General features: G+C 44.6%; 1 protein-coding gene across 2 annotated transcripts in view; it reads right to left on the bottom strand.

The window, feature by feature from the left end:
* FAM214A (family with sequence similarity 214 member A) overlaps positions 1 to 7,277 on the bottom strand; it is a 47,736-nt gene extending 40,459 nt beyond the window's left edge. For both annotated transcript variants that reach the window (XM_033070435.2, XM_033070436.2), the window contains exon 1: positions 7,175 to 7,277. In XM_033070435.2, the coding sequence (XP_032926326.1) occupies positions 7,175 to 7,190 (16 nt within the window). In that variant the 5' untranslated portion in view covers positions 7,191 to 7,277. The remainder of the gene's footprint in view (positions 1 to 7,174) is intronic.
* Between the last annotated feature and the right edge of the window lie 12,656 nt (positions 7,278 to 19,933).

The following is a 19,933-nucleotide window of genomic DNA, read 5'->3' as shown; positions in this document are numbered from 1 at the left end:
TAATAATTTGGAGAGAGGTGGTTTACATTCTCCATTTCAAAGAGAAGCTCCTGCCTTTCTTAGCAGACACCTGTCCTCCAAACCAGGATAACACAGCAAGTACCATTAAGAGGTTAAACTACCAAAAGTAGTCACCTGCTCATAGACTCTCTAAAGTTGTTCTCCATCCAAAATAGACTTACTTACTAACCTGGTTCCCAGGGATCTTAATGGAAAAAAGATCACTAACTTGTGTAATGTAAAGCAGCTGACATTGTTCATGTGCAACCACGGTCCTTATTTCAGATATATTCTCCCTTTTTTAATGCCTCAGAAGAAAATCCAACTTGCTCTTTTCCTTAGAAAAAGCCAACAGGTTTGGAAAATTAGCATTGATGATTGCTGAGAGGGAAGTCTAACTGCCCCATGGTTACTGGGTACTACGTACCTGGACAGAGATTGCATGCCTGCCCCCATAAAGAAAAGTGGTCAAAACAAAACAAATGTGTATTGGGGGGAAGAGCTCCCCTTACTGCTCTTGAGGAAACAAAGTTGTTCAGAAGATTTCTCAGTAAGACTATTTTGTTTGCCTTTATAAGGACTCTTACAATCAGCACAGACATGGAAGTGTCATCAGTATTTCATTTATGCAGATAGCTTTCCTCCCCGTGTGTTCAGCTTCCTCACACAAAGCTCCCTCTCCAAATTATCCCCAAGATCATCCCCATGCTACCCTATTACATCTTTGCATTTTGAGTCCATGTGATATGTAATACCATCCCAGACAGCAACTTGAACCAGCTTTGGCCTCCAAGCTAGCATGAAAAATCACTAGCCAAAGAACTAGTCAGGCCCATTTAACACAGAAGGAAATGTATTAGTACAAGTGAGTTGGTTTTGACTTGGGCAGATTAACTCTGAATTGCTAAAAAAAGATGGAGAATTTTCATTACTTACAACTCAATTTTACTCTTTATTAAAAAAAAAAATCTCTTCCAATCTCAGTACATTTCTGATTGCAGAGCAAAAATAACTCACATGGCTTCAGCCATGTGCTTGTAGCTACAGTCATGCCACCCTGCACGAGACCAGCAGAAAAAGGAACAGGTAATGCAAGCAGTCTTCCAAAGTCCAGCTACCTATCCAGGTGCAAGAGGCACTCTTCTGTATTTGCATTCATCCTTAATTGCCTACTTGAGTTTCAGAACTGGTAGAACAAACATAACCATGCAACCATACACACACTTTTAAAATAAACTTAACTTGAAATCTGGCTTCTGTTTAACATTAAATTTAAATGACCTGCAAAGACTCAACAATTTGCCACCTCCTTGAAAGACAATGATGTGAGAGACGTTCAAAAATCCAAAGAAAATAGTTTGTCAAGTACGACACTGGAATGGAGATAACTACTGCTATAGTTACAGTTAAAGTGAAAGACCTTATGGACTAAAAGAATAGCTGGACTGTTACCTTAAACCCATTGGTGAGAAGATAAAAGGTTATAGCTATTTCTCCACCAGTAAACGGCTGCTATAAGTAGAAGTTTGTGACAATAACAAAGAAACATTTTATAAACAGTGGAGCAGACACAGCAAGTTCTTTTAACAAATATTATATAGCTGGTTTGTTCTCGTCAGTTACTGTTTTCACAGAAGACTTCTAATTTTAATAAGCAGAATTTCATTTGGCAGCAAACTCTTGTCTCTCATGAGAATCTGTATTTATAAATGTTAGCTTATTTTTAAAAACATTTAGAAGCTGGCAGACCTCAGATCCAATAATAGTGTCAACACCGCCCATAACAACAAAGTCCAACCTAATATGTTTCACTCCAGGCATCTGATCTGGCATGCCAAAGTTTCTCACTTCAGCAAGTAAAGAATATGGTCAGAAGGGTCAGTCTATATATTGCAAGCCTATGGGCTTGGCATATCCACAATCCCCAAAACATCCACCTAAATGCCAATCCAGCAGCATCTGTTCAGCAACAGCTAAAGGCAGCTAGGATGGACAACACCAAGCAAACTACAAAAAAATGGCAAAGTTGTTACCAGGATGGTTCTCTCTGAGAACCAAGTATGCCATGAGGAACTCTCACTACTGAACAATGATAAAAGCACCCTTCCAACCCAAGAAATACTTCTACAGCAGGAAGACTTGCCTTGCTGTCAATAGCTAGTACAAATTGCAGAACAGGTAAGAAAACTGTAATGTAAGCTGACATTTCAAATTAAAACCTGAGCTTTTCCATTCTACAAATTAACATTTTAATTTTTTTGTGCCTAACATTTTAAAAAAGTTAAGCACCTAAAAGCTAAAAATTCTTCCAACTTAAATGATTGAGATAGAAATTTAACAAAAAGATTAGATTAGATCTGGATGGCATCATGCCTCATACATGGAATCTGAGCACAGTACCCGTCAGATAGCTGGCTTGGTGGGGTTTTTCACCCTGAACAGTTTCAGGTTTTCTCTCCTTTGGAGGATCAGCTGGTTAATTTGCCAGCAATGCAGGCAGGAGGAGTAGGGAGTTGGTGGGGTTTTTCACCCTGAACAGTTTTAGGTTCTCTCTCTTTTGGAGAATAGCTGGTTAATCTGCCAGCCATGCAGGCAGGAGGAGCAGGCTCCCTGGCACACGCAGCTGGCTGCACGTGCCTGGCAGAGCCTGCTCGCCCAGGGGCTTCCTGGGGCAGGCACAGCGTCAGCCCAGCTCATCAGCACCCAACCTGCACTTACCTGTGGCAAACCAGCCCCAAGCATTGCCCAAACGCCTTTGGAGTGACAACTCCACCGAGCAGGAAGCAGCTCATTTCCAGTTTATTACTTTGTTGACTGGCTATATCATTCCGCCATGGAAAAGTTTAAGTGCTTTGTGACATTTCACTGAGAAGGTACTACAGAATTAAAGTGTCTGTTACCACAATTCAATACAGGACACTAAAACAAAACTCATCCTTTTTCAATGTATATTTTCACTTCCTAATCTGCATACTCTGTAACACATAATCTTTGCTAAAAAGTTTTCCATGACATCTTCTCCAGGTAATATAGGGTATATTTTATGCTTATAAAAACAAGGCCCTAACCCACATCTCCTAAATTAACAACCAACTCCACAACTGAACACACTGGTTCAGCTCACTTCCCCCAGTCCCATGCATCCTCATCCTTCCTCCTAAGGATCTAAAAGCCATGGCTGTTCATTAATCTCTCCTCCAGCTTTCCCCACAGATACATCCCAAAATGCTTCAGCTCTGTTTCCCACAGGAGACAGTAAAAACACTTTTGCTGAAACAAGAGTTAGTCTTTCCATACCAACCCACCAAGTAATGTGGCAGAAATCCCTTAACCCAGTTGCTACAAACAGACCCAGAGGCACATATCCAAGTTTGACTTGCAAAGAAGGAAGGAGAAGACAAAGCCATCTTCAGACTGCTTGTTCCTCTCTTGAAGACAGAAAGTAATTTCTGTAAATTAGGATAATCTTAAAGAGGGAATTAATGCTTCAGAAAGTAAGAAAGCGCTGCTTTTTGTTTCGTTTGTAAGTGAAAACAAACTAGTCTCTACACAGCGAACACACATAGAATAAACAAAGCAAGGCAATAAAAAAGTAAGAAAAGACTAGAATAAGGTGATAAAAAGCAGCCAGCAAGCATTTAGAGACAAACAAGCCTGTCCTCCACCTTTAACTGATCATTCATGCAATGAGGGGGAGGGAAGAGGAAGGAGCAATAACTCCTAGCTATTTAGACTATAGTAAAACTTTTGATGTCTTGTAACATTTCCACAGTAAAATATGACTATACTGTAGATTCGCTTAAACCACAAGATTTTTTCCAGTTGTGTTCTAAGTACAAGTGTACTCTAAGAGTACATAATGAGCCTTCTGAGTTTGGCAGCAAGCTATCACCCTGACATTATGCAATGTTTTCATTAATGCTGATGGTGAAACAGTGTGTTTATACAGTTTACGAACAAAGCTGAGCTGGAAAACTTTGCAAGCACTCTGCTACGAAGTCTTATGCTGCCTTCCAAACTCAATAAACTGCTGAAGCAACCAGAAGTCATTAGAACGAAGTTCAATAGAAGCAAGAGCAAAGCTCTGTACTTGAGAAAGGAAACAGCAGTCCAAACATGCAGCACGAAGCAGCTGACTAGGCAGCTGTACTGCAGAAACCAAGTCGTGATGATATCATGGATCAAAGCCAGGTAACCTGATATGTTGTTACTGCAGGGGAAAAAAAAAAATCTAACCCCAAACTCAAACATTACTCCAAAAACATCGTATGTAAGAAAGGGAGATAAAATAATGCTTCTCCCTAGCACCAGCGAAGCCTCAGCTGAAGAAACATGACTGCTGTATTTTAAGATGCTTCAAAACTTCACCTTAAGAACAGCAGCACAGAGAAGGTAAAGCTGAGCAGCAGCCATCAGTCTTTGAGTTACTGCATTCCCAGACTCAGTACAGACAGTTCTGGGAATGTGCTCAGAGCAACCTGTCCTTCCACACTCAGACCCCACCTGATGGCCATGTCCTGAGTATGCTGGTGAGATACATCCTGGGAATGCTCCATGCCTCTGCATGGCAAAGGAATAACTCCACATTTTTACCTGTACTTTCAAAGCTCTGGCCCTGCTCTCCCTCACCCACAAAACTGCTCTGCAGGTTTGCTATGCAGAGCTCCATATTCCATCCCCTCCATACTGCTCTCACTCATTACACATCTATATCTGCAATTTTCCAACTTCCCCTCCTATGGGGGGAGGCAAGTACCTTAGTGCCAAATCCCCATGTTTGCTTCGTTTCTGTCCATCCCTCTCACCTCCTTAAATTTAAACATTCTGCAACAGTTCCCACTGATATAAACAGCTGCACATTTAGATCTCCTCTTTCTTCTCCTGCATCATCCATCTTTGCTGGGGATAACAAGAACCTTATTGGCAGTTCAGCAAAGGTTAAACCATACCTCTCCCAATGTGCCTGGGCATTACAATCTTCAGTGCAGTGCCGAGTTAAATTCTAACCAGAACTGCATCCCTCTGCTCCTAATCGATTCTGATATAATTATTTGTACTAACAACAACAACAAAGCCAACATGTTGCAAGCCTGTTTAAAGTCTGCTTCTTTATGCTTTACTTGGGGTGTGAACTTGCAGTCTCCTCAGGATTTTGAGGCTCTGTGGGGAAGTGAAACCTGGCAAGCTGAGTGGTCTGCTTGTCCTCTGCCCTCTGCTATTATTTTGCGACGATTGGAAGCAGGTGACTGCACACTTGACTGCTTGTGTCCTGTGGTACAGCTGCTATGCAGAAAGCAGCACATGTAAACATTTGCATGATTCGTGCCTCCTAAGAGCCTCTGCGGACCACACGTGGCATTTAGGCAGCACTTTCACAACCCCCTTCGTGCATGGTATTGCTCTATTCTATTAGCACACAGTTCAGCTGAGGGATCCACTAAAATGGCTGGAGATACTCTCCCACATTTGGCAAGATCCATGATCTATTTCAAGACTTTTGTTAATTATCTTAGAAGAATTTCAAGACATAACTTCTGAAGGATTTTGCCCAGTTTATGGTAAACACTTTATAATGTATAAGAATCTCACTTTATTATCTCCCAGCTTACAGGGAAAAAAAAAAGAGAAAAAAACCACAAAAAATACTCCAGCAAACTAATAACTTGCTTTCTGTACAAATTTGGTTCCCTCTATATCAGATTGATTAAAAAGAGGCATCAGGTCACTTATCATACAGCAACTGAAAATGCTTCCAGTGTTCCAAATCCTTCTGCCTAAAAATTAAAGGAAGGAATACACAAAGGTTATGTAGGTGTTGAACTGCTAGATCAGAACATTTTAAAGCTGCAAATATTTACTAGGGTTTTACCTGGCTATTTTAAAATATAATTTCACCCCAACAGTAAACAGTTTTCAAACTTCAGGGTCTGGTATTAAAATCTAAAGATTCTAAAAACAACCTTGTTGCACTAGATGATGTGAAGGTTTCAGCAGTTAAACTAGGAGGAAAGCAATGAGAAATGCCCATTTCAAAGCCATAGTCCTAAAACCCCATTAACTTAAGATTGCTTCTATACCATCTGTGCTATCATCACACCATATAACCCTTGCAGCACATACAGACGAGAAATCCACCTAAGAGTGGTCATGTATGCAGTGTTGCTATCAGCAAACATGTCATTAGCAAAACTAATTAAGATGTGTATGTCATGGAAGTGTTAACATTTAACACACGAATATCTGAGCTGCATAAAAGTGTTTCTCAAAACACCAAAGTGATTATAACAGAAATAGAACACGTTTTTAAACTGAAAGCAACCAGATATTCAACAGAATCATCCAAACTTTAGGAAACATGGATTATTGTTTTTAATTAACATTTGGAATACTACGATGAGCATGCATAAGATTTTCTTCAAAAAATATCCTGCTTTAACATGAATCAATCACTGCTCCTGTGGATCAAAATAGAAGTCATGACATATTTCCAACTCTAGGGGCATCAGCAGCTGTTGCTATACCGCAAAAGAGCTCAAGTGCTATAAACATATACGTAGACTGCCGTCTTGATTTTTCTGTAAAACCAGATGTCAGTAATCCGAGAAGATGTAACCAAATAATCGTGAAAAACTTGTATTTCACCATGCTTGTTATGGAATATCTCCATTATAACTGGGAAAAAAAGCACTGTCAGTTTATAAAACACCACAGATGTAAGTTGCAGTTATTTTCAGGGTGTTTTTCAGCTATATTTGAACATTTCTGTACATCTGCTGGCTTTGTCTGTCGATGCCCGATTTGCCTTTGCCCGACTCTCGCCCCAGCACTGCAGGACTGTGCTAAGGAGCCGGCTGTGTCTGACACACGAACTGCAGCATTCCCAGAGCTAAAGCACTTCGCCACGGCGTTTGTGTTCCTTCCACCCAGCCAAGACAATGGAAAGCCGAAGGGCAGGCAGGACACGGGGCTGTAACCCCCCTTCGCGGGGCACCTTCCGCATCCCACTGCCACGGCATTTCCCAAGCTCAGCTCAATACCTGGATTCCTTCCCAGCCCCCAAAATGACAGGGGAGGGGACAAGGAAATAGAGCGATAACATCGCAACCAAACACCGGGCTACTTCCAATGCGACAGACAAAACAAACAAAAAGAAACGTACAGATAAGCCGTTTACCTCGTTCCGGCTTCATCTTCCCCGGTGGCAGCGCGGGGTCGGGCCGGGCGGAGGTGCGGCGCGGTGTCCCCGCGGGGCCGGGCTGTGAGCGCTGTCCCAGCCCGAGTGTCAGGGCGGGCGGGGGGCGGCCCCGCCACTAGCGCAGCTGGGCCCGCGGGCCGCCCGGGGGAGGCTGCGCGCCGGCGGCCTCTGCCCGCGCCCGGCCAGGCTGTCCTTCCGTGACACGGCGCCGCGCGGGGCTATTTATAACCTGCCGGCGAAAAAATCCCACAACAACAGACCTCGGCTCACCCCCGGCCGCGCCGGCTCTGAGTCACCGCGGCCCCGGGCGACGGCAGCCCCTGCCGGAGTCCCCTCCCTCCTGCCCGCCCGCCCGCCTGCCCCGAGAAGGCAGCGAGCGGCCCCCCGCCCGCCCCGTCGGGGCCGCGGCCCCCGCCCCGTCACGGGCCGGCGGCTGGCGGCGGGGGGCTGCGCCGCACCTTCATCCCCGGCCCCGCCGCTGCCGCCCGGGCTGCCGGGCCGTGCCCCCGCGATGCGCCCCGGTCACACGGGCCGCCCCGCCCGCCGAGCGCTGCTCTCCATGGCTCTGCCTCCGGCCCTGCCTCCTCCTCCTCCTCCTCGCCGCTGACTAACTCCCCTCCTCTCGGCCAGGCACTCCCCGCCTCCCGCCGAGCGGGGCACACACATCACAGCCCGGCGGCGGGCAGAGCAGGGCAGGGCGAGCCAGAGCAGCGCAGCTCGGCCGGGGGTGCCCGCCACGCTCGGCTGCTAACGGGGGGAGCGCGACCCCCGCCCGCCAGGACCGCGGGCCCCGCTGCGCGCCCGCCCCGCCCCGCGCCGCGCTCATCCCGCCCCCGGGCGGGCCCACCCGGCCCCACGTGCCCACGGCGGCCAATGCCCCGCGCCGCCGCCTGCCCGCCCGCCCAGCACCTCGGTTGTCACGGCAACAGCGCGGCCGCGGCACGGCTCGGCACGGTCCGGTCTAGCCCGGGAGAGCGGTCCCCGCTGGCCGGGGACACCCGTGCCCTGCCCTGCGAGCGGTGCCGCTGGGTTTGTGCAGACCGCATCGTCCCTTCGCCCTACCCCCTCCACCGAGCGCTTTGGCAGTCGGGCTCCCGCCCCGGGAGGGGAGCGGCCCTCGCTTGCTCACCCGGTTCCGACGGGGGCTGGCGCGGCCCCTCGCCTTTCCCGCAGCCGTCAGCCGCTGAGCGGCCTTCCCTGTCCGCCCCGCACACGCGTCCTCCCACGGCGGCCCTGCGTGCGCCCGAGGAGTCCCAGCCCCTGGCCGCCGGGGTTTAAATGCACGTGTGCCTGGGCGGCGGCACAGCGGCCACCCCAGGTGTGAAGTGCCGCTCGGCCGGGAGCAGCGCTCGGTGCGGCCCTGCCCCGGGGCAGCGCTCAGCGCTCACTTCACACTGATAACTACGTTGTGCCGAGGAACAATGGAGTCAGCTGGGCTGCGGTTACACAACCGCCTTAATCCAGCAGAAATTCAGGTTTCCCTGAAAGGGACGGGCCGGCGCCATCCCTCTGTCAGGCCTGCCTGGTAAAGCAGGTCAGGGCAGGGGCTGCCGAGTGCCGACCCCCGCCCGTGCCCCGAGCCCCCCAGCGCTGTATCGCACTGCTGAACACACCATGGAAAACGGGGAACAAACTGCCCTGGTGGTGGGGCTCCTCTTTCACCAGGGGCACAGATCTAGGCCGGCTAAAGCGGTCTCGAGAGAGCAGAAAGATCTGCTTGGGAGGGGAAGCTGTACTGCAGAAGAGCTGAAATGTCAGCGCACAGCTCACCTGGAGACTGCGCCACAGCCAGGGCAGGCCCCTTGGGCAGCTCTGTTACTCGGCTTTGGGCTCGGTCGGAAGGACAGGTGACACAATGCAGTGTCTGTCAGCCTTTCGGATGGTTCCGTAGGTGGCATGTGCATACCCACTGCCACATCCCCAGTCCTTACACTGGTAATTCTTTCCATTGTGATTGTTTACAAACATCCCATCTTATAGCCAGAGCCCCATGGGAGGCACTCACTCCCTTCAAGAAGGTGACTTATACACACAATTCTTCTGACCCCTGTGCATGGCCTAACCAGTTCCTGATGCTTTCTAGTGGGATCCCTGCAGGTGTGTGTACATCTGCATAGCCACTCTTTTCTCACAGCTGGCTGAGCAGCCCCTGGAGGTAGTGCAAAGTAAAGTCCCAGAACAACTCAGTTCTGCACTGTTTGGCTTGTATGAACTGCACCTTTTTCCCACTCTCATTTATCAGCTGTGTATCGTTACACTGGGAGGGTGCTTTACAGAATAAACTATGCAGTAAACACCTCTCAGTTCAGTCATGGGCAAGTGGGAGGTGCAGTGCTTTGATTTTACACTCATAAGAACATGAGTGTCACTTCTGTTGCTGTGTGACTGCTGTAGACGTGTTTGGTAATTACAGATCTCAGAGCTCTCTGCCGGATGCAGTGTAATTGCAAATGTGGCAATCCAGAATTATAAAAGGAAGAATTTGACTGAGCAATAAATACTGTGGGTGCATGCAGATGAAGTTCAGCGTGACTGCAGTGGGCATGATTCAGCCACCTGTCAGATCCTCCTAGTCATCCTAATGAAAAGTCACATCCTTTAGGACAGTAATTGTTGCTGTAGGACACTGCAAATTAATTTGTACCTTGTTCTAATATTGGTTTTACAGCCAAAACCAAATCTGCCTTTCCACTATTTAATTACAATCGTAGCTATTTAGCTATTAAGCTTCACATAATATTTTTTAATAGTTTAAAACTGTTTTTTAATAGTTTTAAAGCTTTTAATCTCACTTTGGCAGTTTTTACTAAACAGCTCGTCAGACACAAATGGACCCCAGTGCCAGGAAAATGCTCTCTCAAAGAACTTTTTCCATTTTAATTAATGAGCCAGCTAGCTTCCCATTACCTCGTATTTCTTAGGAGTTCAAGCCAATGGGATGTTAAGTGCCAGCCTGAAAACCACTTATCATTAAAAGAGTTTTAAGGCATATGACGGAGAAAGCCACATCTGGTGTGCAGTCCTACTTTTTGTGACCATGCAGGAGACTTCAGGTTCAGCTTCCCCTCTTGAGTCCGTGCATTCCTGGACCCTGAGAGCCATGGGTATGTCTGAGAAACATCCTTCAGGTCCTGCTTCACTTCAGATGAAGGACTGTTTCCCTTTTGGCCACATAGACACATAATTGATTTGAAAAAAAGCAGAACACAAAACTTAAAATTATCAGAGAGATCTAATTATACAATATTCCGTGTATAATAAGAAAAGCAAAATAATTATAAAAATCCCAAACAAATTTGTGGACTTAGTTTGGGTAAAACAGCTAAAAATGTCCTTGAACTCGTAATTTTCCTCCCAGTCACAAAAAAATTATAAATGCTATATGAATACACAGAGAAAATATGGGATAAAGGACTTCAACCACAGGAATTTGCTTACACACACTTGGAAATCTTATGAGGGTAATGACAGTATTGAAATAAATTTCTGACCTCAGAAGCTTAACATCAACTTAAATATCTGAAAAGTACATGATTGCATTACACATCACACAAAAGCAGGATTAGCTTAGAAACAGAAACAGAACTTTAAATGACTCCCACTTCCAGGTCCAGACCAACACAAACTGGGAGCACAAGCAGGGACAAAACAGGTTTCTCACCCATTTCTGTCTCATGGCAGGGTAACCTCGCTGTCTAAACAGGTGAGAGCTTCTGTGATGCATCTGTGTGGACAAAGTGGCTCTTACACATACAGTGCATGAGATTTGGTGGCAGCCTCTTTCTTGGTGGAAACTTTAACAGGGCCACCCTATCTCCTTTTGCTGAAATGTGCCAGACCTTTATTTCTCTTGTGACCAGTAACCACGTGTGAAACTTGTCTCAAATTGGCCATTGGATTTTTAAATGTCCTCTCTTGGGGCAGCATGACACAGTGATGTCTCATAAGTCTTGCTCATATAGAAATTAAGTTTAATAGGGAAAAAAACCAAGTTAAATGTATGGCTGTGTTTTCTTCAGCACTGTAGGCTGTTGGCACGGTCCCTGCAACCTGAAACAGCGTACTTTAGGTTCCATCCCAAATGTCTTTTCAGCTTTATCTGTCAAAGAAGTGATGTCTGATGCAGCAGATCAAGATTCCTGTGATTCCTGGAGACAATTAGTGCCTGTTAAATGATGTGGCACAACTGCTTTTGACATGGCTGCCACCTCTGTGGTATAACATCACCACAGTTGGGAGAATAAAAGGATAATCTGAAATAGACTGGAAGGTACAATATGCAATGGAACAAATTTGAAATGTATTTAAAAAAAAAAACCCTATGAAGAATCAAATGTCATTTAATTGTCACCAGTAGTAACCACTTTGCAAAGAAATGAGTTATGTATTTACAGGAATTTATTAATTCACAACAACTAATAGATTCCTACAAGCTCTTACTGAAACAAAATTATAAACCTTGTCTTATACAGAGAAGAGGATCTAGTTGCATGCAGAAATTCTTCCACAAAGCTGCTCCCCAGCATCCTGTTCAACTGCCCTTAGACCTCTGTTACATTTGTGGCTTGCCTCAGGATCAAAGAGAGTAAAGTGTATTTTTCTAGTATTTTTGTTTTGAGTCCCCAGACACACTCATACAATGATGTCTGTCAGGATGGAATATACTCATGTTCTGGAGTACTACATGATGAGTGAGTGCTCTGTGCACTTGGTACAGGCTGATGCAGTTATGCTTTGGGATGGGAAGTTCAAACCTTCAACCAGGCATTTAAATAAAACAGCCCGATTTTTAAGGGAAAACTCACCTCCAGCTCAACTTGACTTCAGCAGAATTTGTCACTCCTGCAGTATTTTTAAAAACCAGTCCAACTCTACTCAAGTTTCTAATTATGGAACTAGGCACCTAATTTTAGATACTTATTTTGAAACTGTTGACCCGTCTTGTTGCATCAGCTCTCCCTGGTGCAAAGGCATCAATTAAGACAATGAAAGTACTTCTACAGGAAGCCTGTCCCATGTCTGGAAAATTAGAATCTGTGACAGAGTAGGAACAACAATATTTTAGTTTTATTTTTTAGGAAATCCATGAACTGTGGTCATAGTGTTAAATATTTTGAAGAGAGTCAACAAACATAGAAAGTGTAAACTAATAGGTGCTCTACTGTTAGACCTTGTTGTTTTCTAATTTCCGGGGATTTTTCTTTCCATGCAGTTCCTACCAAAGTCCTCCATTGCTTAATTTCACTACTAATTGTCTCTTTCAAAGCAAAACCATATAGCTATTAACATGTTCTCACCTGCTAAATTCACTTTTTGTAATCAAATGTAAAATGACGTCTTGGGGTTTTTGTTTTCCTCTGTGTGTTCTCCCAAGTTCCTTTATGTTCCAAGTAGTACTTTCTTACTGGAGACACAGCCAAGATTAAATTGAGGAGGAACTAAGAGAACAATAGAGATGTAATTGCAGTCCTCCCAGAAGGAAAGCTTATTCTCCTCACCAGAAATTATTTCCTGGACTCAACACTTTGCTACTAAACTTTGTTTACATACAGAAGATTCCTTCAGTTGGAAACAGCCTGGTCAATGTCCTGTGCTGCTCCTCAAATTTCCAGTGTCACATGGGATGCCCTGTGCCTTCTCTGCTCTCCTGGCAGCAGCAGCAGGAGCTTAGCACCTCTCAGGATGGAATCTCTTCTTCTGCCAGTCTTCCAGAGACTGAGATCTAGCACTCAGTCAGGCCTTCTTGCCAACAGAAACTGAGCCCTTCCTGTGTGTCTATAATTCACCTTAGGAAAAGTAACTTGCATCATCTCTTCTCTATTTGGAGCCACTCCTGAACTGATATTTCACAAACTTTGCATGCTTCTACAGTAGCTGATCTGTGATGTGCAATTAGATACCAGCTCCAAATGAGAACAGTGCAGTCTCATCTGAAGTGGTGAGAGGTTGCAATGGAAATGTAGAAAGAAGGTGGTAAAAACTAAGAAAGGTTCCGTTTTACAAAAGTGCTAATGACCTGTTCTTTTTAAATGCCAATCTAAGCAGACACCTACTCAGTAAGATCATTGTTTAATTGCATCAGTACTTGACTAATCAGGCAATAATGGACTGAAAAGTAAATGATTAGCTTACGAATAGTTCATCAGTCTCTGAAAGAGGGGAAAATTATTCTCTTTTACAGAGATCTTTTCTGTGGCTGTAATATTCATTCTAGACTGAAAGCAGGTTTTTGAAATACTTTTTCAATGTTTTTTCAAGGAGATTGTGCAAGTCCACTGATGAATGCTAATGTTACACAATGTTTACCCAGGACTAAGCTTGATGGAAATATTAATCAGAAAACATATAGGTTTCCATATTAAAGTTGAAGTTTTTGTAGCAACAGCAGGCCTTGACCAGAAGCTGGAGATGTATGGTTGCCAAAAGAAACAGCAAAATATTGCCAGCAGTAGGTTTGGGGAAAATGGAAGCACAAGAACTGTTTTCAGTCTAGGTCATCTCTCTCCCCTCATCACTGTGTTTACTTCTGAGCAGGTACATCCAGGAGCTGTACCCCAATTACTCAATGCAGTGATCCATCAGGAATCCAGGCGTCCCATTTGCATTATTTTCATTAATTTCAGTGGAAAGTGAGTGCATGACACTTGGAAGGAGGTGATTGGAGTTTTGCAATGTTTTCCTATTCTTAATGAGTTGATCTATCTTGCAATAGTTTCCAACACAGTTGTGTGGAAGTAATTGCACCAAATTAATTGCTGGTGTAACTCCATCTGGTAGGAGTTCACAAAGTTCAGCTTCTGGTGCCTCTGCCAGCCCTGTTTACTTTCCCTCTCCTACTGCAGCATCTGGGTCATGGCTTTGCACTGCACCAGTTTGGTGGCACATCCCAGCCAGCTTCTACCTGTCAGGCAGCTCCCTCCTGCACAGCAGGACTCAGGCTCACAGCCTTTGCCCCCACACGCCTCCCCTGCTACCAGAGCTTGTACCACAAGTGCAGGTATTTGTACTTGTACCACGAGTGTTGTTTACTGAGTTTCTGCTCTCTGCAGAGCTGCCATCCCGCTCAGCCTGTCAGGAAGGCCTTGGACTTGCCATTTCCAGGCAGTGCTCATCCTCTGTCACATTAGTACCCATTGTGTAGGGGAGGTCAGCAGTGAGCCAGAACCATCCCCCAAAGGGCCAGCTTGTCATACATGTCACCCTGCAGCAAAGCTGGGGCACTGGGGACAAAACCAGCACAGTGAGCACGTGCACAACATGTTAAAGGGCTGCCACAGTGTTGAAATTACACTCAACTTTCCATGGGCACTGTAAATGAAAAGGATAATTCATTTATGTAGAGAAGCAATTACCTTGCTGGAACAACAAGTCCAACCTATAGTTCCACCCAAGCTAAATTAAGGCCACAGCTCCTACCAGACTTATGAGAGTAGGGCAGGAAAGTAGCACGTTGTTAAATACAAGGCAATATTTAATGTAACCCCATGCCAGGTTTACAAGAGAAGTTGTGTATCATTTACTGAAGCAGTCAGTGAGTTGGGGGTTATTAGGTAAATGTCAGAGCCATGGAAAACTGCCATGGCCTCGTTCTAAAAATTTAAATCACATCGATATTAGCCATAGTCCATCTAATATATTCATGGCCATTAAGTGGCCTATACCTTGTGTTAATAGTAAAGACTAGATGGAAATGGCACTGAACACAATGTGTTGCACATAGTCATAAGGACTGGGTTTTTTTAAATACAGATATGTGAAATATACCCAGATTCAGGTTTAAGTGTTTTCAAATATTTGTGGGGTTTTCTTCATTTTTTACATAAAAATATTCCCTAAAACTCCACTCATGAGCTGCTGTTGTAATCCTATGACTATAGTGAAGAATAATGTGGCTCACCTCACGTGTTGGCAAAGTCAGTTATATCAGTCCTGAGCCCAGCTCCTCTCTCCTCATACACCAAATTTCCTTGATACACACCCACCCTGTCTCTCACCCCAAGCACAGTGTTTGTAAGTTTTACTGTACCTTTTATGTAATTTTCTCTTTTCAGGAGTTTGACATCCTCAAAATGAGAGCTTAATAGCAACTGTAGCAAAAAAATGAGCATTAAAGCTGAATACTGAAAGTCCTGATTATGCTTCACTGGGTGAAAATAATACACATATAAGTATATTAATCTCTGTGCCTGCCAGATGTCATCAATAGTGAAATCCTTGGTCATACACAAAGGTCAACTCCTCTTCACACACAAGCAGCTAGAATTTCAACTCAGGCTATGCTGGGTATAACTTTCTCTTCTACTTTCACACCAGGTCAATTATAATTTTAATCCTTACAGTTGATTTGTTTTCATGTTGCATTACATTATTTGAAGGGGAAGGGAAGCTTACATTCATTCAACGATCTCAAACAAAGGCAGTATAGTATAGTACATATACTAAAATAAATAAAATTGCAGAAGCTTATTAAATTGCACACTTCTGGATGTCAATTAGAACTCAAAGAGAGATCAGTGTACACATTTATAGTGAAGTCAATCCTTAATTAGGCTATTTTTTTCAAACTAGCAATACAGTTGGAAAACTGTAGCTGTATCTGTGTTCATATTGCTTTTGGCTCCTTCTGAATTTCTTGGTTAATTTACTTCCCCTTTAAGTTGTTTGACTGAGTTTTTTTCCTTACACAAAACATAAGCAGCTCCACTGCCTGGAAAACACAGAGCCTGATTGTTCTTACATCAGTGCAAATCAGCAGTGATGCCACCAGTCTATAGAATTACATCAACGTAAAGATGACGCCACAGAGATAGCAATCAAAGCCTTTGTTTCAAAGTTAATTGAATTGGTTTTGTTTCAAAAAATAAAAGATGAGTGCAGAGCACATTTGTTCTCATTCACAACTGAAATGTCAAAGAATCACTGCGGTTTTAGCATCCGGTCTGTGTGGGATTTGCACACATGGATCACGTTTCAAAAGCAGGGCCCTAGTCACAACCCAATATGCTAAGGGTCCATTCCCTCAATCCAGTTTTAGGGAAGGGGAGGGGTTTTCTCCTCTTCCTTGACTGTCATTGAGACTGCTTTTTGCACTGTCCAGAGGCAGTAGCAAATTGCCATCAGCTGTCAGCAGCAGAGCTCCAGCAAGGAACACGTGGCACATTTAAAGCCAGTGCCCAGCTTTGATTCACCAAGGCACCCTGCACGTTTAATGCTTCAGATTTTTCCTTGGCAGGAAAGAACATCATAAGACTTGTAATATTTTCCTCTCTTTACATAAACAGATGTATTACTGATAGAAAGGGGAATCTGGCTTGCCTTAGGAGGATGTTATAGATCACAGCATGTTTAGCACTGTTCTAACTTACAGCAGGCACCTTTCTGACACAAATCATGTGAAGTTGCTTTTCTCTGCATCTTCTGTGTCTCTGGTCAGAGTAGCAATGAATCTTCTTCACTGTTTTGCTATCAGCCTTGTGGATTCACCTCTTATGTTTAAAAATCTGGAAGCCAGGTCCTTATTGCAAGGGAGCAGGTGGCAGCCACCCTTGTCAAAGCAAGTTCAGCCATGCATGGCACCGGTGAGTGGCAGCTCGGGCACAGAGGGTGCTGCAAGGCGCCCGAGAAGTGCCACCAGCAGTACCCCACTGTGCCACACACAGTGCCAGCCTGCACTCTGGGATTTCCCCTGCTGATAACACACTGCACAGTGGGCACCCAAAGGCGTTACCTGGCAGCAGTTCCAGCTGGTTGTATAACTCTGTCTCCACAATGCTTGTAGGGCCGTAGCAGGCAGTAAGCAGCACGTATTACACAAGTCAGAGCCACATGGTGTGATTGACATGCCCTGTCCCCCATCAGCTTTCATTTGAAACTTCTGATGGAGTGATTCAGAAATTGCATCCAAATTGAGGTTGTCCTTTTTTGCATCATTGCTCAAACACCAAAAGAACTCGGGGTACAAGCTACAGCATATATTGAGGAGAAAACCCAGCGATTTCCTCACACTTCCCCAGGGTGAGGGAAGATACTTTTTCAGGGGAAAACACAGTAAATTACAGATGAGAAGAAGCTGCTGAATCTAGACACAAGGGCAAAACTGATAAACACTGATCAGACAGTGGTGGGCCCCACTGGTCCCCCAAATTCTGCTCTACCCACAACTGCAGCACTGCTGAGCTGGAGAATCTCAAGGAGGCAGGTGTGCACTTCTTTCCCTTTGGTGGAAGATAAACAGTATTTCATCCTTCTCAAGTATTTGTGTGAAACTCCCAGGCCATGTATCATGCTAGCTGTCATAAAGCCTATCTTTGCTGAAACAGAGGAAAGCATCACTGAACATCTGCCTAGCACACATAGAAGTACAGCTCTAAGAGGTGCTGGAAGATGCATGCACATAGAACATTGTTTGGTTGGAAACTTCCTCCACCTTTGTCTCCAACCCAGCAGCCAGAGGGGGTGGAGGGCACTCCCACCCCAGCTGACCCCCTCCCCTGTGCCCCAGGACAGCCCTGGGGTGACTCTCACTGTGCCAGCACGTTAAGGTTTCATGCCAGAGGACTTCAAGGAGGCTGAACTCCCCGAGGAGATCACTGCCAGGTGTGGAACACTGGCTGCTTTATGCACAGGGTGAGAAAGGCAGTATTTACCTACTGAAATAGCTGGAGTTTAATTATTTATTTTTCATGGCACGTAGAGTCTCTGTGAGTAATGAGACTCCATTGTGTGCCAAGTGCAGCAGACATAGAAGAGGAAATATTATTTCCATGAAGAGGCTGTATCCTGGAAAGGCAGGGCACAAACACAAACAGAGACAGGAATTGCCAACAGTTATATTTTAAAAAATTAAACAAGCAAACAAATCACTCATTCATGAATTGCTATAATTACTTTTTGGTGTACTTTAGAGATTTGTTAAAACTCAGTTTCATTGTAATAATTTTATTAGTTAAATACATAGCAAACATAAAAATGCCCAAGGAGTAGCTATGATTCTTGAGGTTCACTATGTGGTAGTTTAAGTACTGTCACTGAAAGAAGACAAAAGTAGGAAAAAACCATTAAGTTTAGCCAGAATACAATGTTCAGAACTATAGGCAGGAAACGAAGAGTCACAGCAACTACCTGGGAAGAGCTTCATAGTTTCAATCATTTGCATTTTATTTGGGTGATAGTTTGAAGTAGCACTTTTCACTCTGTTTTTGCAGACATTACAGTGTATTTGTATTTCAATGCATGAAAAGACAGAGGTTAAAAATATCCAAAATATCTGTGTTAGCTGTACTGAAATCAGTGAACCTTAGGGAAAATGTGTGTGGCTTGCAGTACTCTGTCCTGAACAGCACTTTCAACATGTTTAAATGCAGAAGCACAATTAGAGGGTTTTAAAAAAGCTCCACCCTGCCCTAACCTCTCCCATGCTGGCTTCACTTGATGGCCTCTCCTTGGCAGCACTTCCCTTGTCTTCACTTAACTCCAGCTGCCTCCAAGGTCGGATCCAGATTCTTCTCAATCTAATGAAGAAAATTTGAAATAAGAGAGCAGTATAAGAGTACAGTTTGCTTACTTACCAAAGATCAGAAAAATTGAAGAGGTAATAGCAAAGACCATAAAAAACAACGAGGAATAAAAAATAGATTACTGGAGGAGCAGCCCCTTTCCTGTTGCTGCTCTGAAGACACACACAGTTTTCAGGGCCTTCCACTGTCTGGTTTTACACTAACATGCCTTAAAACCTCTGAGTTTTCCATCTTTTCAAGTTTGGATTTGTCATCAGGTGTTGGCTGATTACATGGACCACAAGTCTCCTAAACAGCCTCTTTTGGTTTATATACATTAATTGATCCTGCTGCCAGCCAGAGGGAGATGCATCAACAGTAGGATAATACATAAAGCTAAGTGCTTGCTAGGGAGTGCAGAATAATATTCTGATTTTTATAGCACCTTCTCCCTAAAGCCCTCCAGGCATTTAACAAGAAAGATTGAATTAAGTTTGTCAGCACTCTGTATGGGAAGTAAATATTTCTTTTAAGGGAAACTGAGGCATTAATATTAAGTCCCCAGCAAAGGATTTAGCTGCATGCTTTCCAGGCCCTTGAACTTCCCACATGATTTAATTAAGCACATACTCAAGTGTTTTGCTGGAATAGTGCCTAAGAAAAATGCTACAACCACACTGCCAACTCAGATGCATCTGAGAAAACACCACGGGTTCCCCATCACTCATTCTGTAACAAGAACTTTTTTTAATCTGATGTTTTTCCTAAAATTAAGATCGCATCTTAGAGTCCCACCTACAAGGTGTGCTGCTGGCTGAGCCTGGATGAGTCCTGGGACATGACATCCTAGGGGATTGCTGTGTCTCAAACCCTTTGGGGTCTCTTCAGTCCTGCTTTTCCCAGGTCTGCCTCACCTCTGATCAGTCAGGAGGTGCCTTTCCATCTCCAGCTGGGCTCTCAAAGGGACAAACCAGACCTCAGGTTCTCCTTAGGGCTGGTGCTCATCTGGAGGGGCTGTGGTCCCTCATTGGGGAACAACACACACTCTCTGTACCCAGTCACACAACATTTCTAGGTTGAAATCCTTACAAAACTGGCACCAAACCTACATCCAGGTCTCGGATATGCTCCATGTGTTCTCCCTTCCCTGAAGGGTCTAATGGCTAATTGCAGGAGCCTGGTGGGATTGTGGAGATGCAGTTTGTAGCTGTGTACTCATTTCAGGTGCTGGCACTCTCTCCCT

This window comes from Catharus ustulatus, chromosome 12, assembly GCF_009819885.2.
Source record: "Catharus ustulatus isolate bCatUst1 chromosome 12, bCatUst1.pri.v2, whole genome shotgun sequence".
Classification (NCBI taxonomy): Eukaryota; Metazoa; Chordata; class Aves; order Passeriformes; family Turdidae; genus Catharus; species Catharus ustulatus.
The sequence above is the reverse complement of the archived record's forward strand: the minus strand, read 5'-3'. Positions and strand labels throughout refer to the sequence as shown.